This window comes from Strix aluco, chromosome 10 (genome assembly GCF_031877795.1).
Source record: "Strix aluco isolate bStrAlu1 chromosome 10, bStrAlu1.hap1, whole genome shotgun sequence".
In the NCBI taxonomy this organism is placed as follows: Eukaryota; Metazoa; Chordata; class Aves; order Strigiformes; family Strigidae; genus Strix; species Strix aluco.
Genome location: NC_133940.1, coordinates 15590173 through 15611642, shown reverse-complemented (window position 1 = coordinate 15611642; position 21470 = coordinate 15590173). Strand labels below are relative to the sequence as shown.

General features: G+C 44.5%; 1 protein-coding gene across 5 annotated transcripts in view; it reads left to right on the top strand.

Annotated features, from left to right (window-relative positions):
- Nucleotides 1–21470, top strand: part of ARHGEF9 (Cdc42 guanine nucleotide exchange factor 9) — a 221387-nt gene that overhangs the window by 68670 nt on the left and 131247 nt on the right. The window contains exon 1 of one of the 5 annotated variants that reach the window (XM_074835380.1): nt 18952–19082. The exons of 2 other annotated variants lie outside the window; for them this stretch is intronic. In XM_074835380.1, the coding sequence (XP_074691481.1) occupies nt 19053–19082 (30 nt within the window). In that variant the 5' untranslated portion in view covers nt 18952–19052. Of the gene's footprint in view, nt 1–18951; nt 19093–21470 lie in introns of those variants that run through there. 2 more of the 5 variants (XM_074835383.1, XM_074835379.1) reach the window with 2 other exon arrangements.

Here is a 21470-nt window from a genome sequence, read left to right as displayed (position 1 = left end):
CAAGTGACAACAAAAGTCAGAGGCTGTTGGGGATAAAAACAGACAGGCTGGAGGAATAAAACATCTGCAGCTGCTGCAGACAGTCTGTTTTATCACCTTTGTTCTCTTTTTAGCCACCTAACTATTCCTGGAAGAGCTAATATTAGCTCCCCCTGTCTTTCTTAGAAGCTGGGAAAACAAAAATCCAATCGAATGTCCTTGTTTCCAGGTGAACTGATGACTGGTCTGTACAGTTGGCTCTGAAAATCCTGTTGAAGTCTTGTATCACCAGCCCTTGGTGTGGGGAGGCATTGAAATAGGTGATTATGGAAGTGACAGCATGAGAGGGATTAAAAGTATTTAGCAATGTATTTAATCTTAGTGACAGACTGTTTGGGAGTTACTTTCCATGCCTTCCCGGGCATGATATGGATAGTCATTGAACATGCTTGCTTCATTTTGCTGTAAAAAAGCAGATCCTGAGATGGTTTCAGCAGAGGCTCGATTCTAAAAGTCAGAATTTTGGCAGGATATTTATCCGGGATTTGACAGTGTGTCTTGTCCTAACGCTTTGCATCCCATTGTATTCAGGATGCTTAAGGCTAGATTAGAGACAGGGAAGCGAGTGTAAAAATGGATTGCAGAGGTTCATGTTTATTCCCTGAGTAACATCCATAGCAATGTTGCTCCAATTATAGGGAAAGGATGATCCTTTTAACTGCCACTCTGCAACTCCATCTGGGACCTGGCAGACAAGTGTGCTCCTTCTGTATTTTAACATTACCAGTTAAAAAAAGCCTTTAGCTGGTGACTTTTTTGGTGAGACACAGGTCAAAATCAATGCTGGTTGGAGACTCCTTTCTCTGGCATGCACCTGGTCTTGCCAAGAAACCTGCTGTTTGCTGCCATTGCTTTGAGCGCTCAGCACTGCGAGAGGGTGCCTGCGCCTTGTCCTGAGGCACTGCTTGGAGGGACACAGCATGTGGGTAGCCAGTGCTCCAGTTTCAGGGTTAAAAATGAAATGATTTCACTCTTTAACAGTGCGGATCTTTAGAAATCACTGATGTCTGGAAAAACAATTTGAAGTGAAAGATCTGACGTGTTTCAGAGCCCCTTTGAAATTAAGGTATTTTCTTTGCAATGTGGGATTCTCATTCAAGAGGTGTCTAAGCTTTGTACTCAGCAGAAAACTGGTGGATAGCCTTTCCCGTCCCCCTGATGCTCACCCGATATTTAAACCACAGGCTGTTGCTGCTTTAAACTTGCGTAGGTTTTCATCATGTTGACATGGCATTTCAGGCTGAGCTTGGCCTACATTGTCTTTCTGGAATGGGAGGACACTGTGGCTGTATTTAAATGAAATTACTTCTATAAAAAGTGGAGGCTGGTTTTAAAAGTTAGTCTTCCTTTTCAGAAATGCTGTCATCTACTCTGCGAGCAAAACAGGCAGACCACAGCCAGCTTTCCCCAGTGCTCTTTTGCTGACAGTGCCCTGTGCCAGGTGCTTACAGGGAGGCCTATGTGGCATGAAATGATTTTCACATTAGCTTACACCCTCACGCAGAAGAGCTGAAGGTTAGCATAGAAGAAGTGTGAGAGATAATATCCCCTTCTCCGACTCCTGATCTTGCTGCTGGATCTCTGGAGGCCTGGATAGTTGGAGCACCTCTTTGTTCACCTGCCTGAGGTTTCTCAGCTAACCCAACTGAGAACCACTCCTCTGACTCACTGTGTGGGGCCAGCCCACTCTGGTGCCCAGTAGCAGTTGGCATGGTCCATGGTATAGAGGCTGCATTCAGATTCACATGGTGTTAACTTTTTAGAGAGGATGCCTTCCCAGGGCACTTATTTTAGACCAGACACAAAGGAACTGTTTTTCAATTATTGTTTGAACTGGAGAATTTTTTACATTTGGGAGTATTTGTCCTGCTGTTTCATCATCTCAGAGATATTCAGGCAGCTTTCTTTTTTCTTCTCTCCCTCCCACCATATCAATTCATGAGTCTTAAAAATGTTCTGGTGTGCAGTTTCAAATGGGATTTCCAAAGCAGGCAGGAGATGTACACGCACGCACATCTGGGAATAAGAGCAAGAGCCTTGTTGAAGGAAAAGTATTTGTTGATTTGTTAGAATGTGCCTTGTTAAAGGGAGCACATCTCTCATCTCTGAAAGAGCAGCTTGAAAAGACAGATAAGAGTGGGAAAGCAGCGAGAACCTAGGGATGATTTGGGATTCCCAAAGCTTGGCTCAGAGTCTGGAGGTGATATTGTGGGACACGTTTTCAGCCTGAAAGCGCTTCTGTAACACTGAAGCTTGACACTAAGTGTTCGGATTTTTCTGAATGGCTTTAGAGAGAAAGCAAGGGGTCTAGATCAGAAATCAAGGTCAGGTCTTCCCGCTATACACTATAAAGAAAAGGAAGCAGCAGTTTCCAGCTTGGTGTCACAGGATTGCTGCACCTTGGGCAGGTGGGGAATGGGGTGTGTTTATCACCACGCTGCTAAAGAAGAATGTGCTTCTAAAACAGTAAAGAAATGGTGATTTATTCTTGGAAATGATAAGTGGGGATGGCACGGGTGTCAGATGGCTCAGGGGGCTTGTGCTGAGAAATGGGTTCATTCTAAATTACTGTCTGGCCTGCCCAACTTGCTGATGAGGAGAGAAAGCCAACAGGGAACTGAGCCTTATTGGCGGCAGCTCTGTGATGGGGAGCGTTAGTACCTCCTGTCCAGTTGCCCAGGTACCAATATACGTGCACAGATGGTAACTGAAAGTGCTTTGAGGGCACAGACGTGTATATCTCCCTGTCCAGGAGCATTGCACATGGTGTCCTTGTGTCAGTGAGGAGCTGGTTTGCTCTCAGGAGGAGCTGGATGAGGCCCTACCTTGGGGCAGAAGTTGGCCTTATTACGGCAGTGTCATGGGAGGATGAGGAATGGACTGATGCTTTCCTTTTTTTGGGGGGGTGGTCTTTCGAAGTCATATTTAATGAATGGTGCAGCGAGGCTTTTGTTGCTAGTGCTTATCCCATATCTTTTTTGGAGTCTTGGGGGTTATTAAATCAGCATCTATACCCAACTCTAAATTCACTAATAACTTTTAAAAGCAGAAACAATTAGCAGACTCAGTGGGAGAAGAGCTTTCAGGGAGAAGCAATTTAATGTGCTGAAAGACTGTGTATGCAACATAATCAATGTAGTGTACTGTATGAACATACCAGAGGTAGTTTTCCAGCAAGCTTCACGTACACTGATTTTTCAAGGTTCAGTAGTCTTTCTAAACTCAAAAAAGCACTAATCTCCTTGAGGGAACAAATAAAGCAAGTGGACAACGACAACTACAAAAAAGTAATTTCATCAAGGATAAATTGCCCTGTTGTTCCTACCAACATGCTCACAAACAGCTCTAGTCATACAACATTAACTGTTTCTTATGGAGCTTTTGCAGTGTACCTTGGCTTCCCCAGGCAGGTCAGACCCACAGTCCTCCTGTGATCACCAAGGATAGCTCCTTGTCAATGAGTTCTGTGGATATTTGAGGGTATTACTAAAACCTTTATGTTTCATAGGGAAAGCTTGCAGGAGCTGCTTCCTGGTGAGGAAACTGCAGGGCTGCCAAAGCTTGCTGCACTTTGTTGTTTCTCAGCCTGGTGTGCTCTCATCCTCATGCTTGAGGAAAGGTTTTGAAACTAAGGGTGTTTGCAGCGAATACAGCTCCCTGGTGGCAGCGCTGCGGGGCACTGCCTTGTCCCTGGCGGGGCAGTAGACAGGAACAGACCAGGATTGCTCATACTATCCAGGATGGTTGAGAAGGGACTAGTTTCCAGTTTCCCTTGCATTCCTGTGGTGCACCTAGGCTTGGTCGAGTTACTTGAGACCTCCAAGAGAAATGGGATGATCCTGAAGCTCCTGCATGTTAAGTGCAGAGCTGTGCAAGATTGCCAGAGATTTTTGAGTCCTGCTCATGCGTATTCTCCTGGGAGGTGTCCCTGCTGGCCCATCCTGTATCGTTAACCAAGAGCCACTTAATGAGCACAACAGCAATATAACATTTTGGGGTTTTGCAATAAATCGAAATGTAAAACTCCTGTTGGAGCCAGTAGGACTGCAGTGTCCAGTAAGACATTTTCGTCTTTTCTTCTCTTTATTAATCATGACTAACACAGCAATGATTGACCAGCGTGCACTTGGTCTTATGCTGAACAGTTCCGTTAAGTGCTGCTTGAATATTTTCCACTGAGATTGTGGTTTTGGGTCAGAAAACTAGATTAACACTCAACTTTTGTTTGTTCTGCTGCCTGGAAGTTTTTCCCTTCTTTTTGAGGGTGAAGGCTCAAATGAAAAGGACCAGAAAGTTTTAAGGCTCTGAACTGTAATCAGGTGTCTCTGTCAACACATTTAGGTTTTAGGAGAAACTGAAAATTTTCTTCAGAAAGCTTGTTTAAAAAAAAAAAAAAAAGAAAACAAAAACCACACCACAAACAAGAAACATAAACCTTCCACAACCTAAGCCTGTTTTAATATCTGTGAGCGTTTTGTGCAGAAGCCTCAATTTTCTGATCAGCTCCTTGATGGCTACAGTACAATGTGTGTTTGAGTGTTCTTTACTTTGGGGCTTAATCTATTGTATGGTATTTCTGTGGGCTGTCAAATAATGGCTGCCTTCAACAACTAGCTCCATTTCAGTGAAAGAGAAAGTGAATATTGTGTATAATTCCTGTAAATGAGTGTAAAATGAATTGGGGTCTTACAAGATTCAGCATTAAGAATATTACAAAAAAAGGGAATACTTAAGAGCCACTAGAGCTCAGCCCTGTTGTTCAAGTTTGGTTTATGTAGGCTCAAAGTCAATGGGAGCAGAAAATGCCTGGGGTATCACAGGAGTTGGCCCCATCTGGGATGGGGGACCAGAGCTGTTATTAAGTGTTAAAAATAACATTGAAATGCAAGAAGAATGGGTGGAGGTGGGGGGAGAAAAGAGAAAGAAAAAAACTCAGGTGGGGGGGAGAGATCATAATGAGCCATTTTCTCTGCATGCAGTTTTCATAGCCACCAGGGCCAAAATGATACTACGAGGTTTATGTATCATCAGAAAATAGAGCCTGAGCTCATGTAAGAAATAAAGGAGTGTGAGCTATGAATGGAACAACAACTGGCAGACCAGAAAGATTGAGCAGATATACTGTGGTACCTAAATATGTCAAATCCAGACTTGCTATTCTGAATGTGATGCATACAGAGCAAGAAGTGCTTATTCCATTTCTTGTTGGTGTTTTTTTGTGGAGTTAATTGATTTTGGAAAGAGGTTTCACATTGTTTTTCTTTTAAAACCTCTAAGTCAGACGGGAGTGTCTAGATTACTGCTGGAGACTTTGGAGAAAAAATAAGGTTCCTGATGAATAATCATTCTGTGCTAGGTCCCTCCTGAAGATGCATCCTTCCTGTTCCTGAAGTACTCAGCAAAATGGTTTTCTGTTTTCCAACTGGAACTGTAGGTATCAAAGCAAATCATTTAATAAAAACGTTTTCTAATGAGCAGCGATTCTGGGAATCTTTGCCAAAATCCAAATTTTCTTTGGTTTCCAGTAAAGTTTTGCGAACTCAAAAAACTTGGGAAATGTTTTGGAGGAAATCCAACCAATTAAACCTGAGCATCAGTTAGAGTTGCTGATGTAATCAGAACATGGCTGGAGAACTATCTGCTTTATTTTGAATTTGAAAAATTAACTCACTCTTTCCTCTTTGGATTAAACAAAATTTTTCTCCTTGTAGAAGAGAACTATTTTGTTTCTAGTCTAGGACAAAGTCACGTCGCTTGGTCATGAGAAATGGGATTAAAAGGATGTTATGACAGCATTCTGACCTTGCTTGGGACAAATGTGACAGCGTTCTGTCCCTTGGTTGGGACAAATGTGTTGTCATTTTCAGAGAGAACAGGAGGGAAATCAAAGTTATTCAGTATACTTCATCCAAGAAAGGATCAAACATCTCTTGTGCTCCCCGGACACCAAGCGTGCACACAGGGCTCTCATGGCATATCAATATCTCTGTTAAATTTCCTACCTTTTGTAATAAGTCATATTCTCTCCAACACGTGTAGTGACTGAACATGAAGAGGCTGATTGTTTTACAACCAAGGAAAAGTTATCAACCAGTAACTAACAATTTATATCATCCTGCAATGACTTCAAACAATATGCCTTTTATCTATCTACTTGTAAAGAGTGTATATATATATTTAGGTAAAACTAGGTCACAGCCCCAGACTTTGGGTAAGTAGATAATGCTACCCCCAGTGACACAAGGTTTTGCCATCCCTGGGAGAATACATTTGCCAGGACTGTAGCATGCGCTCAAACTAGCTTTAAACCACTGTGGTCAGTCCACTTCACATCTGCGAGCAGGCAGCAAAGAGCTCCTTGCTGATGCATTTCCACTTCCCATTTGTTAAGTTTATAACTAGCCTGGGTATGTCACAGAGTGCTGTGAAGACATCTTTGAAATACGGTTAGTCCCAAAGAAGATACAAAAATTTTGCAAAACCTATTTGCCTAGTGAGTTCATGTGTAATATTGATCCACTGGCTGACAGTTTTGATGTATGACCAAACTAACTAAGGTTGTGCAGCTGTAGTGAAAGCTGCTGTGTGCCAGAAACTTCAGCAGAGAGCTACTGTGTAACATGGATATTTTACCTTGAAAGAAGAAATTGCTTAAGTTATTATGCAGTGCCTAGTATGTGTGTCCATTAGCTGCTGTTTGCTGATGAGATGCATCTCAGGGATGCTGTTACTTTCCATATTCGTGTTGCTTTGTGCCAACTGTGAGCTGGGACGTTCTACCCGAGATGTGGCTGCGATTCAAAGCTGGAGGAAATTCTGTATGGTTTTTATGTGTCTTTATAATGAAAAGGCCCATATATCAGTGAGAGATTAGTGTCATTTAGAGACACAGAGGAAGCCCCTCCCTTTATATTTGTGAATTGTGTAGGATCAGTATAGTTCTTAATAGAGCGGTTTGCAGGAGACTTAATCAGATTCTCTTTATGGCAGACTGACACCTGAGCATTACTATCCACTGAAGGTATCTACATTAAGTATTTATGTACCCAAAATTATGTACCAGTTGAGCTTATGCAGACACGAAGTGGGATAATGGCAAAGCACTGAGTTTATTAATAGAACACAGCAGCCAACATATGGCTGCATAGTAGAAGCGGAGTAAAACATAAGTCACCCATTTCTTTTTAAGAATATGTATTTCACACCTTTTCATTTCACCCAGGAATATTTTTGTGATGCCTCTATAGTTAGTCTGCTGTCCCCAAAAGACTATTTTTATATTTTCACAGCATGGATTAATTAAGAAAAGTTGTATTTTATAAGCAATCATGTACATTTCAAACCCACCCCCTTCAAAAAAAAAATATCCCAGCAAGATCCAGGTGGTAAATGGCAAGCAGACTGCTTGGTTCAGCACACTCAAGAGGAGTTTTCTGGCTGCATTTATAGCCTCTGGTGCAGCTTGGTTGAACTGTGTTGTGCATTTCATGTATTTTGAATGCCATTATAGGTCCCGTCTGACAGAGTTTAAGCAAGCAAGGGACATTCACCCAGAATTTATTTTAGCACTGTGCCTTTGATTCTATCTTGGTTTTTCACAGTTGAGATTTTAAGGAGTCTTAGTGATTGTCTTTAGCCATGTGAGTCAATGTGTCTACTTGTGTTTTCAGAAGCTTTAGATTTGGGGAGAAATTTTAAAAAATGATCTTGCAGTCTTACGTGGTTTATGCGTAACCTTGCATATTTCTTTCTTGAGGGACTCTATGTACACCTTTCTTTTGTGAAAATCTGGAGTAAACCACAAAAATCTACCATTCTTGTAGATGGAATACAGGAAAATATTCAACGTGTAACTTATTTCTCATGCCATATTCTAAACATTGTTAAAAATTGTCAGTTTACAGGAATTACAGTCTTGGAGGCATTAGGACACTCATCCTGCCTGATGACATCCCTGTCTAAGAACCTGTGAAGATTAGTTTGTAGCGTAGATTTTCCCCATGTTGAAGTTTAAAAGGATGAAAAGCCCCATGTAGAATATAACTATGCAACTTCAGTGACAAAATTTGCTAAGCACATTATATATATAAATAGCAAACTACCTTCTTTAGGGACTGATACAGACTGCTCTTGAGATAGCTAAGTCGACAAGTATATAGTAAAATATGGGCATATTTAGCATTCCAGAAGGCGATAGGTGGTGTTCTGACTTCACATCACATGGGCTTTTAAAGTCTTTACCTCTGTATAATCCCTTGTACTCAGCAGTGATGTTGTGGCACATTTAAGACCTAATTATAAGCTTCACTACCATTCAAAGTACCAAATGGCAAAGGACAGTTTTGGAAGGCAAAGGGTGGACCTGACTCATGAATCATGAGTAGCTGGGAACTAGATGCACAAAAATGCTGGGACGGTTTAATGGGTTCTGAATTCAATATGGTTTAATGGGATTTTGGCATAAATGTGGTTTTTAACATCTGCCTCCCTCACTGGTTCTTACAGACATCTGCTTGGGTGAATGTATTCTGGTTTGCATCCACTTCTTCAAAAATCAACACTTAAATGATTATGGTCATACAATGAGACTGATCTCACAAAAGTCTCTGCCAGCCTTGTCACAGTACATCTCCTTAGAGATGATGGGAGAGAAGTGGCTAAGATAATGGCCAGAGAGCCAGAGGGGTTGTGGGGAGCTCTATTAACCTTTCCCAGGCCAGTTCAAAACAGGTTAACCTTCTGGATGTTATTTTCTTAGTTGTGCAAATCTGTGCAAAGCTTGAGACCTTCCCACTTTGAACTCACCCTCTTTTCCCAGGGCTGTTGAAAAGACTCAGATATGCTTCTGACTGGCATGCAAACCTGGAAAAACTGCAAAGAATATTTGCAAGTGTTATCTTTGAATCAAAACCACCAACTCACTTGGATAGCATCCCTCACCTCTTTCTTCCTTTTTCCCTGGCCTTTTATAAGAATATTTTTTCTGCTGTTGAGAATATTCATCCAGCATTCATACCCACACACATATATTTTGTGCTGATGTAATGATGCCTGTTACTGAGTCTGATGTTTTTTCTTTTAGCTAAAATAAATGAAATGGTAGAGTTGTATTGCAGTTAGTGGAAAGGAGCTGTCTTGAAATGGTATTGCTATGTTGTCTTCCTTCCAAGAATGCTGTCCTTCTAAACAATGCTACATTTGTTTAAAATGAAGGTCATATACCGTGATAGTTATCCTTAGAGGATGGGTTGAGTGGCAGAAGGCTTATGTGAAAAGACCCAGTACTCCTATAAATAGAGAAGCCATGTAACCAAATTTGGGAACCTAAACTGTGGTGCAGAGCTCGGTAATTAGTGATCTTTAAAACCCTTGAGCAGTACTAACACTAAGATAAGTATATTCAGAAACAGTTTATTGTGGAGCTTTTCGTATTGTGTCATTTCAAGTTACACACTTGGTTTGTCTCACTAGGGCTCTCTTTGTGCAGTCAGACCATCTCAGGGTAATTTTTCTTTTTTTATGCCTCGTGCTTTACTACAGGCATGCTGACATTTTAAGGTGTGAGCAGACCTGGCAGACTGACTGGTGTTAGATGATGTGGTGAGAATAAGTATGGAGTGGCTCTTGTATGTTCTTGGCAATGGTGCATTAACAAGTACTAGTCTCATAAAGTGGAACATTGTGGAGAAGAAAACAAATACATGCAAGCGAAGCATGTACGTAAGTGACTCTGGCACAGTAACCGGTAGGCATCTAGTGAAACCCGGCTGAATTTTAGATACCAGCTCGTTGCATCCTATTCTGCGTAGTGCTGATGGGGAGTGACTACTGCAAAGCATGTAATACCTTATTTGGGCTTAGTACCTGTTGGGGTGATTGTCTGTCCCCCAAAACCCTCAGGGAGCCAGCAGAGTGGGACAACTCCACTAATTTCCAGGAATTGCAGGGTCATTTTCCATCCTCTTAATTTCAAAGCCTCCAGCCACTAGAGGGAGAGAATGCTACATATTTATGGCTTTGTATGCATGTGAGGATTTGTGTTTAATAAAGGAATTGCTTTTCTACAGAAAGGCTTTCCAGGCAGTACTTCAGCTGGTTTTAACCCCCTTATTTATTTGACCACAGTCTCATAACTGTTCCTGAGATTTGACCTCTGTAGACTTCTGTTGGTTTATGACCTAAAATTGTAAATGCTCTGGAAGATGTTAGATGATCCTTGTCCATGTTTTACACCCTGTATTTGCTGTCGAGCATCCCTGCTGTGAAATGGCTTCCATGGGGAAACCTTTGTCTCCTCCTGGATCTGCCTGTCTCCTCATGTTACTGCACACCTCGCTGCACTGGTACGGTGTAACATACAGTGTGGCAATGCAGAAATGAAAGACATGGGAACAGTGGGAGAGCAATACCCCTTCCTGCTGCTTTCTTCCTGGTAAGCCAGAGACTCTTTGAGCCAATGGCCTGTTTCCTCTGCAATAATAAAACAAGCCCAAGAGGGATCTCACTTCATTTAGAATTAAACCATTGAGTTAGTAATTATTGCAGGCAGATGAGTTTTAACAATTTCAAAGGACACCAACAAGGAGGTGTAGGTTTAGGGAGGGGAACAGGGATGGAAGTTTTAAGAAAGGTGGTATCAGAAAGTGAATTTTGTATACTTTTGAAAATGAAACAAGATTGAAACCTTGCTTTGCAGATTGAGCTCAGTGGGGAAGACCTGTGAACTGGTTGTGTCAACGAAGGTCTGATGAGGGGCCTGTGGGACTTGGAGGGATCTTGAAAATTAGCCTGGGATGACAGCAGCATGCTCAGTTGGTTTGAAGAGCTGCAACCTTTGGTCTTCAGTGAATTTACATCCCTCTGTGGATGGTGGGTGGGGAAGAGAGAGTCTCTCTGTCTTTCTTCTGACTCCAGTGGGTGACTCAAGGCAGTGTTCTCTCAGAAGGGCAACCTCAAGATGCTTTAGCAGCCTGAAGTGTTGAAGGGGAGCATCTCTCTGGGTAGTTTTCCTGACTTAAAGTCAATAGTTACAGTTAATAGAGGGGCTTGGCAGAGAGGTTTCCTTACGCTGATTAAAGTGGCAGATGATGCTCCAGCACAAAAAGTTCTCCTAGTGAGGTTGGGACTGATCCCAGCTGCTCCTTTTCATGCTTATTTCACATGCCCAGGCATGAGAAAGTAGAGAGGGAAGTGTGCAGGAAGGCACTAGACACCTTGAGATTGACCTGACCTAGCCACATGAGAAAAATACGCCTGTAAGGACTAAATGTACATCATTCTAGACAATACGGCCAAAATACTCTGTTATCCTGGGTGTCCATCATTGGATATGCCATACTTGTAGGGCTGAGGTTCAGCTGCTCCGGGAGCCCTCCCTGCTCCAGGGTGCACTCCTCTCTGTGCAGCTTGCTTGGCTAAGGGTCTCTTACCACACACTTGTAACTCAGACTAACTGAAGCCATGAAAACATGGCCGTGAATTGAGTTGCTTAAGCTCAGCATCCAGGGCCACAGGTCACAGCTTGAATTAAATAATGGAGCTAGAAGAGTGACAAGTGAATATGAAAGACTTCTTCACATCACTCTGTGCATTTTGATGAACTGTGGCCATAACCTTATAAATATGACCTGCTCGTTAAGCCTTCACCTGCCTGATGGAGATGCAAGGTCTTGGGAGACCAATCTACTTGCCTTCTGTACGATAGCTTTGTTTATTGAGAGCCAGGATGTAAAATTGTTATTCAAGGAGTAATGCCATGGACTTCAGCGAGAGCTCTGCCTTGGCTGGATCACACCATGCCATCTCACCGCTGTGGTTTCTGCCGGTGCAGATATCTGGATGGAAGGAAAAACATTTCTGTTCCAGGGATTAGTATATATTTGTGGGTGTAGGCCCAGGTCGGGATGTCTGAAGGCATCCAGCTTCAGTGAGATTCCCTCTGCATTGGGGTGGGGGAGAGGGGACAGACAGGAGCTTGGGTGAATCTAGCTTATAATGTTGTGATAGGGATGGACTGTAAGACCCCCTAGGCCATGAGGCATGACAGTGCTGTGGGCCCCGGAGGCTCTGTCCCTGGGTCCTGCAAGGGAACAGCTCTCCAGGCAAGAGGGAGGAACATGACTGCAGGATATATGGCTTTGCCACTCCCTTCTGACCTTAAAATGCCTGACCTGGGGAGCATCTATTGTTTCCCTGTAGATCTTCTAGTGAATAGTAATATTAAGCTCTAGTTTTCTTTAAAAAAACCTCTTTTTTGGCTGCGGATCTCTAAGTACACAAATGAAGTGAATTTATATATGAGCATTGTGCTATTGTAAAGCCCTTTCTTTTCCAAATTTAGTTTTATTCCTTTTTTTAATCTCCATAGGATTTTCCCTGAATAAGCAGAACTAGGGCAGTGCTAGTAACAGATGGACATAAAGAAGACTTGGATGCTGGAGAGACAAAATTTTAATGGCATGGGGAGCTGAACTGGGGTGCTTTCCTCATCACCCTAAGAGTTTAATTTGACTGCAGGTTATTAATTTTTGCCTCCGAAGCAGAGGTCTTAGCAACAGAGCGCGTTCCTTGGCAACAGACTGCCATGGTTTAATTAAAGCAGGTGTGGGAGTTTTAAAAATGCCACTGTTGGAAAAAGTTGAAAGATATTAGCAAATCAAATGGGCTGAGGCATGAGTCGTCTTGTCAGTCAGATGGGGGTGACAAGGAAGAAGGAATAGTAAACAAGATGCAAACTGTGGAGGCAACTTGGCAAAGGAGCAGTTCTGGAAGGGAGGCGAGTACGGGACTTGCATGTTTTGCTGCCTTTCCAGGGGCCGGGCTGTGGCTTGCCTCAGCTGTCCCGCAGGATAGCGTGGAGAAGGGTAGAAGGAATGTTGGTGTGTCTGGGAGGTTGTGTGCTGTGAACTGAATAATTTACTTAAGAAAAAATTGCTTTTTACAAACAGGTTTTCAAACTCTGGTTTTCCACTAGGGCTTTCATGAAAGTTAGTTTGTTTTCATCCTCTCAAAAATTGAAGCTGTTGTTTTGTTAGTAAGCTCAAACAAGTCAGTAAGCTTTGGGGAGAGTCTGTGGACAGCGTGGCTGTGGCCCATTCTGTCATTTACCTACTTTACCATGGGAGCAGGCTGTATATGATACTCACCTCTGCCTGGAGCAGACTGAGGTCTGTTTGCACTGTGACTGCTAAATATAAATATACCGCATAATTAGTAATGCCAAGTATACGTAATTAAATTAGAAATAACTAGTTTGTGCCAGCATATAGAGTGTATGTACCTGTAGCTGACCTGGACTGGAGAAGTGGTTTGGAACAGAGAGAGACAAGTTTGGGCTCCCCTGTCTTGTCCCTGCTACAGTTTTGATGTGTAACCCTGGGCAAGTCATGGGAAGACCTTATACCTCTGGTTGGCAGCTGCAAGAGGGAGATAATAATCTTTTTCTCTTTCTGTGGTAAACAGCAAGATCCTGATCGCTTACATCAGAGCAAATGATTTTTATGCACTTGTTCAAGTCCTATAATTTATGACTAAAACTGTCTTTGTGTCAGAGTTAGTTCAGGAGGACACTTGTATCTGGGGCTTCTGAATATGTCATCTTCTATTAAAGAACAAACAAAGTATCTTGTAATGTACCATAAATAATAATAATACTTTGCAAGAGCCCGAAGCACTGCGTTATTGCTGTGCTAATCTGAGAGTCACTGGGCCGTTATGAAAGTATTCCATGGGGTTTGGGGTTTTTTCCTGAAGGAAGATACGTATTTCATAGCTGTGTAGCATGGCTGATTGGTTTATAAAGGCAGGCTGGATAATTCCTAGTAGAGGTTAGACAAGTTTCCCTCCTTTCTCATTAATTAACCTGTAGGATTTGGTGCCTTTTCAGTTCAATAGAGACAATGGCTGCAAGAACATATTTGTGCTCTCTAATATGTAATGAAGAACATCTGCCTTCTGCAGCAGTGAAATAATCATTATGTGACAGGGCTCTCCAAAGAGCACTGTCAGTCTCCTGCTTGAATGAGGCAATTCAGGGCTGGAATTTTGATGGGGAGGCATTTGCTAGGGCATGTTCTCTAAGGCCTGCAGTCAACATTGTAGTTGGGGAGGAAAGTGAGAGTGGGTGAAAAGTAAAGGAAGGGAAATCCCCTTGTGAAGGCAGTGGCAGGGGAGGAGAAGCAGCATCGTAGAAAAGGTTTCCACATCCAGATAGTGGTTTATAGCATTATTCTTATGGTGGGGTTAAAGATTGGAGGTCTTGAAGATCTGAAGGAGATTTCAGTGGTGATGTGGTAATATAATACAGTGAAGAAAAGAGATTAGAGGCAGGTAAAATCCTGTAATGGTGCTGTGCTTCCTTCACTGCTCTCGCAGGTTGCAAGAAAACTAGCTATCAAGTTTGGCATCCCAGTATTGTATTTTGGATCTGTCTCAAATTACAGATCTGCACCCAAAAGCTGCCCTGTGATACTGCAGCATAATAGTAAATAGTGGTGGATCAGCAGGGTGGGTGTCTGCATATATTGGATCAGACAGCAGATTGCAGTGGGAATGTTGTTAGTCTCATGTGTGTTACTTACATGACTCCAAATGTATTGGATAAGGTACAAGGATGGAGATTGCTTTTTCAGCAGTGCAATGTGATAGTAAATGTCCTCTGCTCATACCTATTTGCTCTGCTTTTGAATCATTCTCCAGCTGCAAGTAATTAGGAGAAAAAAGTTACACATGGAAAAGTGGCATTAATCTAATAATTATAGTCCTTAGTCACAACTGCTACTACAGAACGGTTTCCAGGTAGACCTTGTCCCTTCCTTCCCTGCCTTCACATCTCTACTCACCTGTGAGATTATTACACATTATGAATATCAGTCACTTGACAGTCAGCAGTAGACCCCAAACTGGACTGGACTGTCAAAGGGAAGATGTATCTGTGATTTGGCATTACCTTGTGTGTAGCCTGCTACTGTATAGGAAGATGCATGGGGTGGTCCACTTAGGCTGGAGGCACAGGGCGTGCGGTGTGGGGCTGCACTCTGCCTGCTGCTGCAGTACAAATGCAGGTCAAGGGTTTGGCTGTGGAGACTTTCAGGGCTGAGTGTGAAAGCCTGAACCAGCAGTGGGCTGGGAGCAGTTTCCTCTCAGCCCACGGGGGAGTTGGAAGGATGCTCCATGCTGCAAGAAGTTTTATTAGTCTGTACAGATTTAGACCAAGTGGCTGGATTATCCCAAAAATTGGTTGATCCAGACCCAAGAGTGTGGTAAAAGGAATTGTGCAGACAACAGGGATCCAGAAGCAGCTATCTGAGGCTGAAACGTGCCAGCTAGTTTTGGTCCTTATTCTGTAGGGAAAGAGACTTTTAGAGTGTGTGACAGGTAAAATGTAACCAGACCACAGCTCTGCTGAGAATGAATGGGACGTTGTGTTATCGACGAGAAATATATGAGTTCTTACAAGGGACTTACTCTGGAGTGATCCCCAGATGGACCAAGGACCCACTCTGCTCACCTAAGGAAAATCTATTCTCTGTCTCCCCAGTGGGTTTTGGTGCTGCTTTGTGTTGTCTCAGGTGTGCGAGTTACCCCTGGGGACTTTGCGGCAGCACTGGCAGACCTCCAGCTGATGTGAACCTCTGCAGAAGTACACTGAATGTGCTGACAGTGCAGCTGTGATGCATCCCCACCTCCTGTGGTCAATGGAGTGGTGGGGAAGGGATAGCTAAAAGGACCTTCTTCTCTTGCCTATATCTTCAGTGCCTTTCTACAAATAGAGGCATTTCCTCAAATTATTCTAAGCGAAATTGAATTATTCACTATCCTTGGTAGTAGAAATCACCTTTTTTGTAAGCTAAATCACAGGGCAGGAGCCTGCAGTGCAAACTCTGCGCCCAAATACCACACACTTAAAGTTGCCTCTGTTTCCCCTTAGGCAATATGGATTTTACTTGCAGTGCCCATAGCGCTACTCCATGCTGCTGCGTGTGACTCACAGCTCCGGTGCCTTGTTTGAAATACTACGTGTCTGGTGTGTGCTGGTAGGGCTACCCACTGTGCATTCATGTGCGCTCGGTTGCAACGTCCCCATTCAAACGCCTGGCAGAGCAGCCAAGACACAGTGCCCCTTCCTGAAAGGCAGGGACTTTCCTCTGTTGTGGGATTGCTCCAGTGGAGAAACTCGCAGGCAGCTCTTCCTATTGTACCCTCTGCTCTGGCAGGGGCTCTGGGTTTGGTCCCCTGTCCTCTAGCTGGCTGCAAAATGCTTTGCATAGAGAGTGAGGCAAAAGAGGTGCATTTTCTTGGCAGCGGAAATGCAGCTGGATTCTTTCTGAGATTGCATGTGCCAGAGAAAATCGCTGCCCCCTTGATCTGGGCAAGATTGGATTTGTGTGCAGACTGATGCTGATTCAGGGATTTGGCTAATCTCTGGTCCTTGTTGGCTTTTGTCACCTTTGAAGGGAGCAAGAATTAACCTGGCAACCTTTGGTTTACTTCTCAAACCAGCTTAACATAAACAAGGGATAGGTAGTGAAAAAGTGGAATATTAGCCTTATTGACAGGCCTAATCAACAGCTGACAGCAGGAGGAGAGAAACTGGTATAATTTCTGCTTGTGTGTAACAGGCCTCACAACAATTGTCCTCCTCCTCCAGATCCACTTTACCAATTAGAGCAACAGGGTGGGATGTGCCAGACAACTTCTCCCTCCATTTGCACTGCCAAGGTTAAGATGGGTGTAAGTTTGAAGTTAGTGGAGTTACTGGGATGATGCAGTGTGTGTTTTAAAGATGATCCTGTGCCTAAGAGGGTTTTTCTTGTATTATTTGTGTGTGTGCTTGACGATAATGCAGATCTCTCATTTAATATTACCTTGTAGAAAAAACATTTACGCTTCAATTACAGATAACCTGATCATAGCCTTTATTTTTAGTCCAATTCTTTGAAGGAAACAATGCCCATGCATTCAGGATGTCTGTCTGTCTGTCAGTTCTTCTGTCCCATGTCTCCCCAACCCCTACAGCTTTTGAATCAGTTGGTGAAGTTGCACTGGATCCGACTGACGTCCCAAACAGAAGATGTACCTATGAGTTCTGTGAAAACTAGGGCTGCACAAAGATGTGGCCACCACATGCAGTAGGAGATTGGGCTCCCCCCAGAGAGGAAGGTGAGGAGCAGACCCAGACTGACAACACATAGGTTCCAGAATGGTTTTCAGAGATGGGATTTTCAGATGCAAGTCCCCCTTTGGATGTAAATAACTTACCTGAGGTTTCTATCACTCAGCATAGGAAACTTAGGCAGAATTCCAGAGTTTGGACATCTATAAGTGTTTGCCTCCTGACTTTCTTTTGTCAGTCATCTCTGGAAATAATGATAGCTGTCAGTGCCTGTATGAAAGGTGATGGAATATGGCTTGATGTAACTAGAGCAGGCTACGTGGGGCCCAAGCAATGCAGAGATACTGGGCAGCGTCCCTTCATTCTTGCCTGTACATCTGTCCTAAGCGAAGACACCCAGGCTCTGATCCCTCGCGCATCCTGCTGAATGGCACAGGACTAGCAGAACGTGGCAGTCATGAGGAGCTGCGTGTTGTTTCCTGACTCAGAATCTCCAGCTGCAGGAAAAATGTTGACTGCTCTGGAGGTCAGGAGCAGGAGATTCAAATGCCCTTCTGCCCTTGGGGCAGGAGAGCATGGAAAAAACCCCATTCAAACACAACCCTAAATCCTCTGCAAATGTAGCAGGAGAATGCAAGTTCTCTACAGTTTTAGCACTATATCTTGTAATGGAACCAGTATATCCAGTGTACCCAGTGTACGTATATCCTGGCTGTGGGCTTCCGTACCTAGAGCAGGATGTCAGCAATTTCCCACATTGTCTACACAATTTGTATCTGCCCTCTCCTGCCTCTGAAGCTAGCTGCAGACTTCATTAGCTGCCAAAGAGGAGATATCGGGAATATTGGTGGGATATTTTGACTGTATTCAGGTGTGAGTCAGTCCTTGTGACGGGCTGCCCCTTCCTGCGGGCAGTCAGCTTCAGGAGGGTGGGCAGAGAGCTGTGGCAACAGTGCAGCAGCCTCTCTGAATGGTCTTGGCCAACTCTTTCAATCTGCACGTCTTCTCCATGAAATGGGAAGAACCATGTCGACATACGTGTCCCAGCTGGAAGAATCGGGAGGATTCGATCCTGTTTCCAGTTGGCTGTGCGCATCCCATATGCTCTCGCCACCCCTCCTAACCAGCGCCAGACAGACTGATCTCATCTACCCCAGCATGGTGCGTGGCCGTATTGATGATGAACGCTTAATGAGTGTCTTGTCTTTTCTAACTGTGTGGGGGTCTGTCGTTTCCTTGCTCTGACAGGAAAAAACAAGGGGAGTGAGCAGGGGGCTTAAAACCTTTAGTGGGGAGCAGAGCGTGGTGCCCGGGGGAAGATAACCCTGGGTAGCTGCAGCACTTTTCCAGGCTGGGACGTTTTGTTTTGATGGGAAGGGGAATTATCCTGCATGCGGGGAGCAGAGCGAGAACTTACTGCCCTTCAAATGTCAGCAAAATCCCTAGCCCCTTGCAGAGTGCAGAGGCATGTGCTGGCTCTGCAGATCTAGGAGTCCCGTAGTGCCGGGGGCCGAGTGACTGGCCATTGGCAGGAGGGCAGGGGTGCTGAGCACCTGCAGGGACCCTCCCCAAGTTCTCGTAGGTCCCCCCTCCCTCCCTTCCACTTCCCTGCTGCAGAGTTTCAAAGCATGGCAAGGGGAAAAAAAAAAGGACACCCCCCTCCCCTCAAATCCCTCGATCTGTGACTGAAATAAATAACTACAATCCCAGGTAGTGAGGAGGCTGCTAATAACGTGCTCTTGACAGGCACGGGATTGCCGGGCTGAGGGATGTCTGACTGAAAGCTCCAGGCTAGGGTGGGGGTGGGGGGCTTCTTTTTTTTTCCTGCCAGCTCTCGCCAGGCAGTAGGGATTTTTTTTTTTTTCCCCTCCCTGATAATAAGGACATCATCAGAAGCAAGATGCAGTGGCTAAGGGATGGATCAGGAATGGTGAGTTCAGGTAGCTATGTCTTTCTCTTTTCCTCTTATTGCAGTACTTTGATGGGGAAATAAGCCTCCGTCCTATCTCCTGACTCCTCCTTTACTCCCTGTCCTTGAAACCATTGATCACTCTGTAGCCATTTTATGGACTCTGCATTCCCAAACTGCTGAGCAAAAGAAGAAATTAAAAGAAAGGAAGGAGGGTGTGCATGTGTTGGATCGTGGGAGGGGGAGAGCGGTGCTTGGCAGGGGCTGGGGAGGTGGGTTTCGCTGAGGTGAACTGGTGGGTTTGTGGGGGAAAGCAAAAGATTTTCCAGGTGCTCTCATGTGGGGTGTGTGGTGTAACAGCTGGGGGAGAGGACTGGAAGGAGAGGAGTACTGAAACGGGGATGCTGGCTGTCGGCAGCGTTACCGCTGCTGGGACCTGTCAGATCTGCCCCTTCCGTGGATGATGAGTTGCGGTGCGGGGGGAGCCTGAATTTGCTGCTGAGCTGGACTGTCCCTGCCTTTGCTTGCATCAGACTGTAAAACACTCCTCTGAAGTGTAGAGGCTTCAGGAAAGCAGTTTAAACAGTGACAGCTCTGCTTAATAAAAAAAAAATACTGCCAATTTGCAGATGCCCTCACTGTGCCTGGAGTACAGCTCTGAGGGACTGTTATCTGCCAGGAGCGAAAGCGGGGAAATTCCCCCATCGCAGCGAGGTTCCCTGTTTCTCATTCAGAAACTTCCCCGTGAAAAGATGCGGTTGTTACCGAGATACTCCTCCTCCTCCCCAGCTCTCCCTCCTTGTACAGCTTTGCTTTGCAATGGCATTTCCCTCTGCTTTCCTCTCTGCACTGGGCTGGGTTTTGCAGGGTCTTTTTCGTTTTGCCCTTCCCTGGGCATTTTCCATCCTGCGGGGAGCCTCGGGGCATCCCTACGGGCTGGTCCCATGGCATGGACCCGCTCAGGGTGGCTGGCAGCCTCGGGCCGTGGGCTGCTGGCGTCACCTGGCTCAGCCCCTGCGTTTCAGCTCCATTGGGGGCACCCAGCAGATGTTACTGGCAGCGGGGATGATTTTGGAGCCAGTGCAGAAATCACTGCTGATTCTCTCCTGATGCCTGGCTGCCAGCTCTGTGACGCCCTGTGCAGCTTGCTCCTGCCCTCCATCCCCTCTAAGATACTTACACAAACAGGTTTAATGGTTTGTGCTTCTGAAAGACTCTGAAGCTGGTGCTGGAAATGTAATGTGGGGGTGTAGACAGCAGCCTGCAGTGGATAGCAAATTTGTTTAGGGTCCTGTTTAAGGCTTGTCTACCACCCAGCAACAGTTTGGGGGGGTTTGCTGCCTCCTCCCGCTCTCTGAGCATCCAGGCTTTTCCTTCCCCTCTGCCACCTTGTCCCCGCACCTCCCTGCATGCACGCCAGCATAGCACTTTTCCCCTCTCCGCCGGTGTCTAAGCAACACAAATCGCCTTTCACCCATTTGCCAATTTACATTTTCAGAGATTACTATGCTGAAAGAAAAGTGGTGATGGAAAGCTGGATGCAGCTCTTTTATTCTTTTTTCTTTCCTCTGGGGTGACTGCTGAGCTCTGGTGGGGAGGGGAGGGGATGTGGTGCAGGGCAAACTGCTTTTCTAATTGACATAGCACAAGACTTGACACTTTCTCACCCTCTTATCTTTCCAGTTTCCTTTCTTGCTGCTGACAATAAGGGAGACTTTGTTATTTTGTTCTGATTAGTCTAATCTTTGCCTTTTCTTGGAGAGAAATTATAGTGGTTGCTGAATAGCCTGTAATTTAAAATATTTTTGGGGGGAAGTGAAACTTGAGTGATTGATTTGAAGCAGGTTCTACCCTGGAATTTCCCAGTATTACTTCTTCTAATAAGGGAAAAATTAATGAGAGGACTGTGGTTTCTGTATTTTATACAGCGTTTAACAACTTCAGCAGTATTTGAAAGTACTCGATGTATCTCTAGATCATCTGAAAATATGGTAAAAGATTATAACAAAACAACAAAGCAAAACGGAACCAAATAAGATTAATCCAGCAGAGGTCTTTGCAGTTGCTTGCAAGCAAGGAGCCCACTTCACTGGGGATGGGTGGCTGTGGTCTGAGGGATTCGACGGGTGAACAGTGCTCCTGTGCATGGAGGCCTGGGCTGCTGGGAGCGCTCTTAGGGCTGCACTGCGAAGCCAAGGTCCGTACAAATTCTGCTCTTTTTTTGCAAGACAAGGCATATTGGTCCAGATGTCCTGGCCAAATGCCAATGCAGATAGCTATATTACGTCTAATGCAGATTTTGCCTGCTGTTCCCATTAGTAAGTTACTTTAATTTTTAGTACTTAAAATGTTGTATCATATTGGTTTACTCTGCTAAACAAATGAGTTATTCCACATCAGGACTAGCTG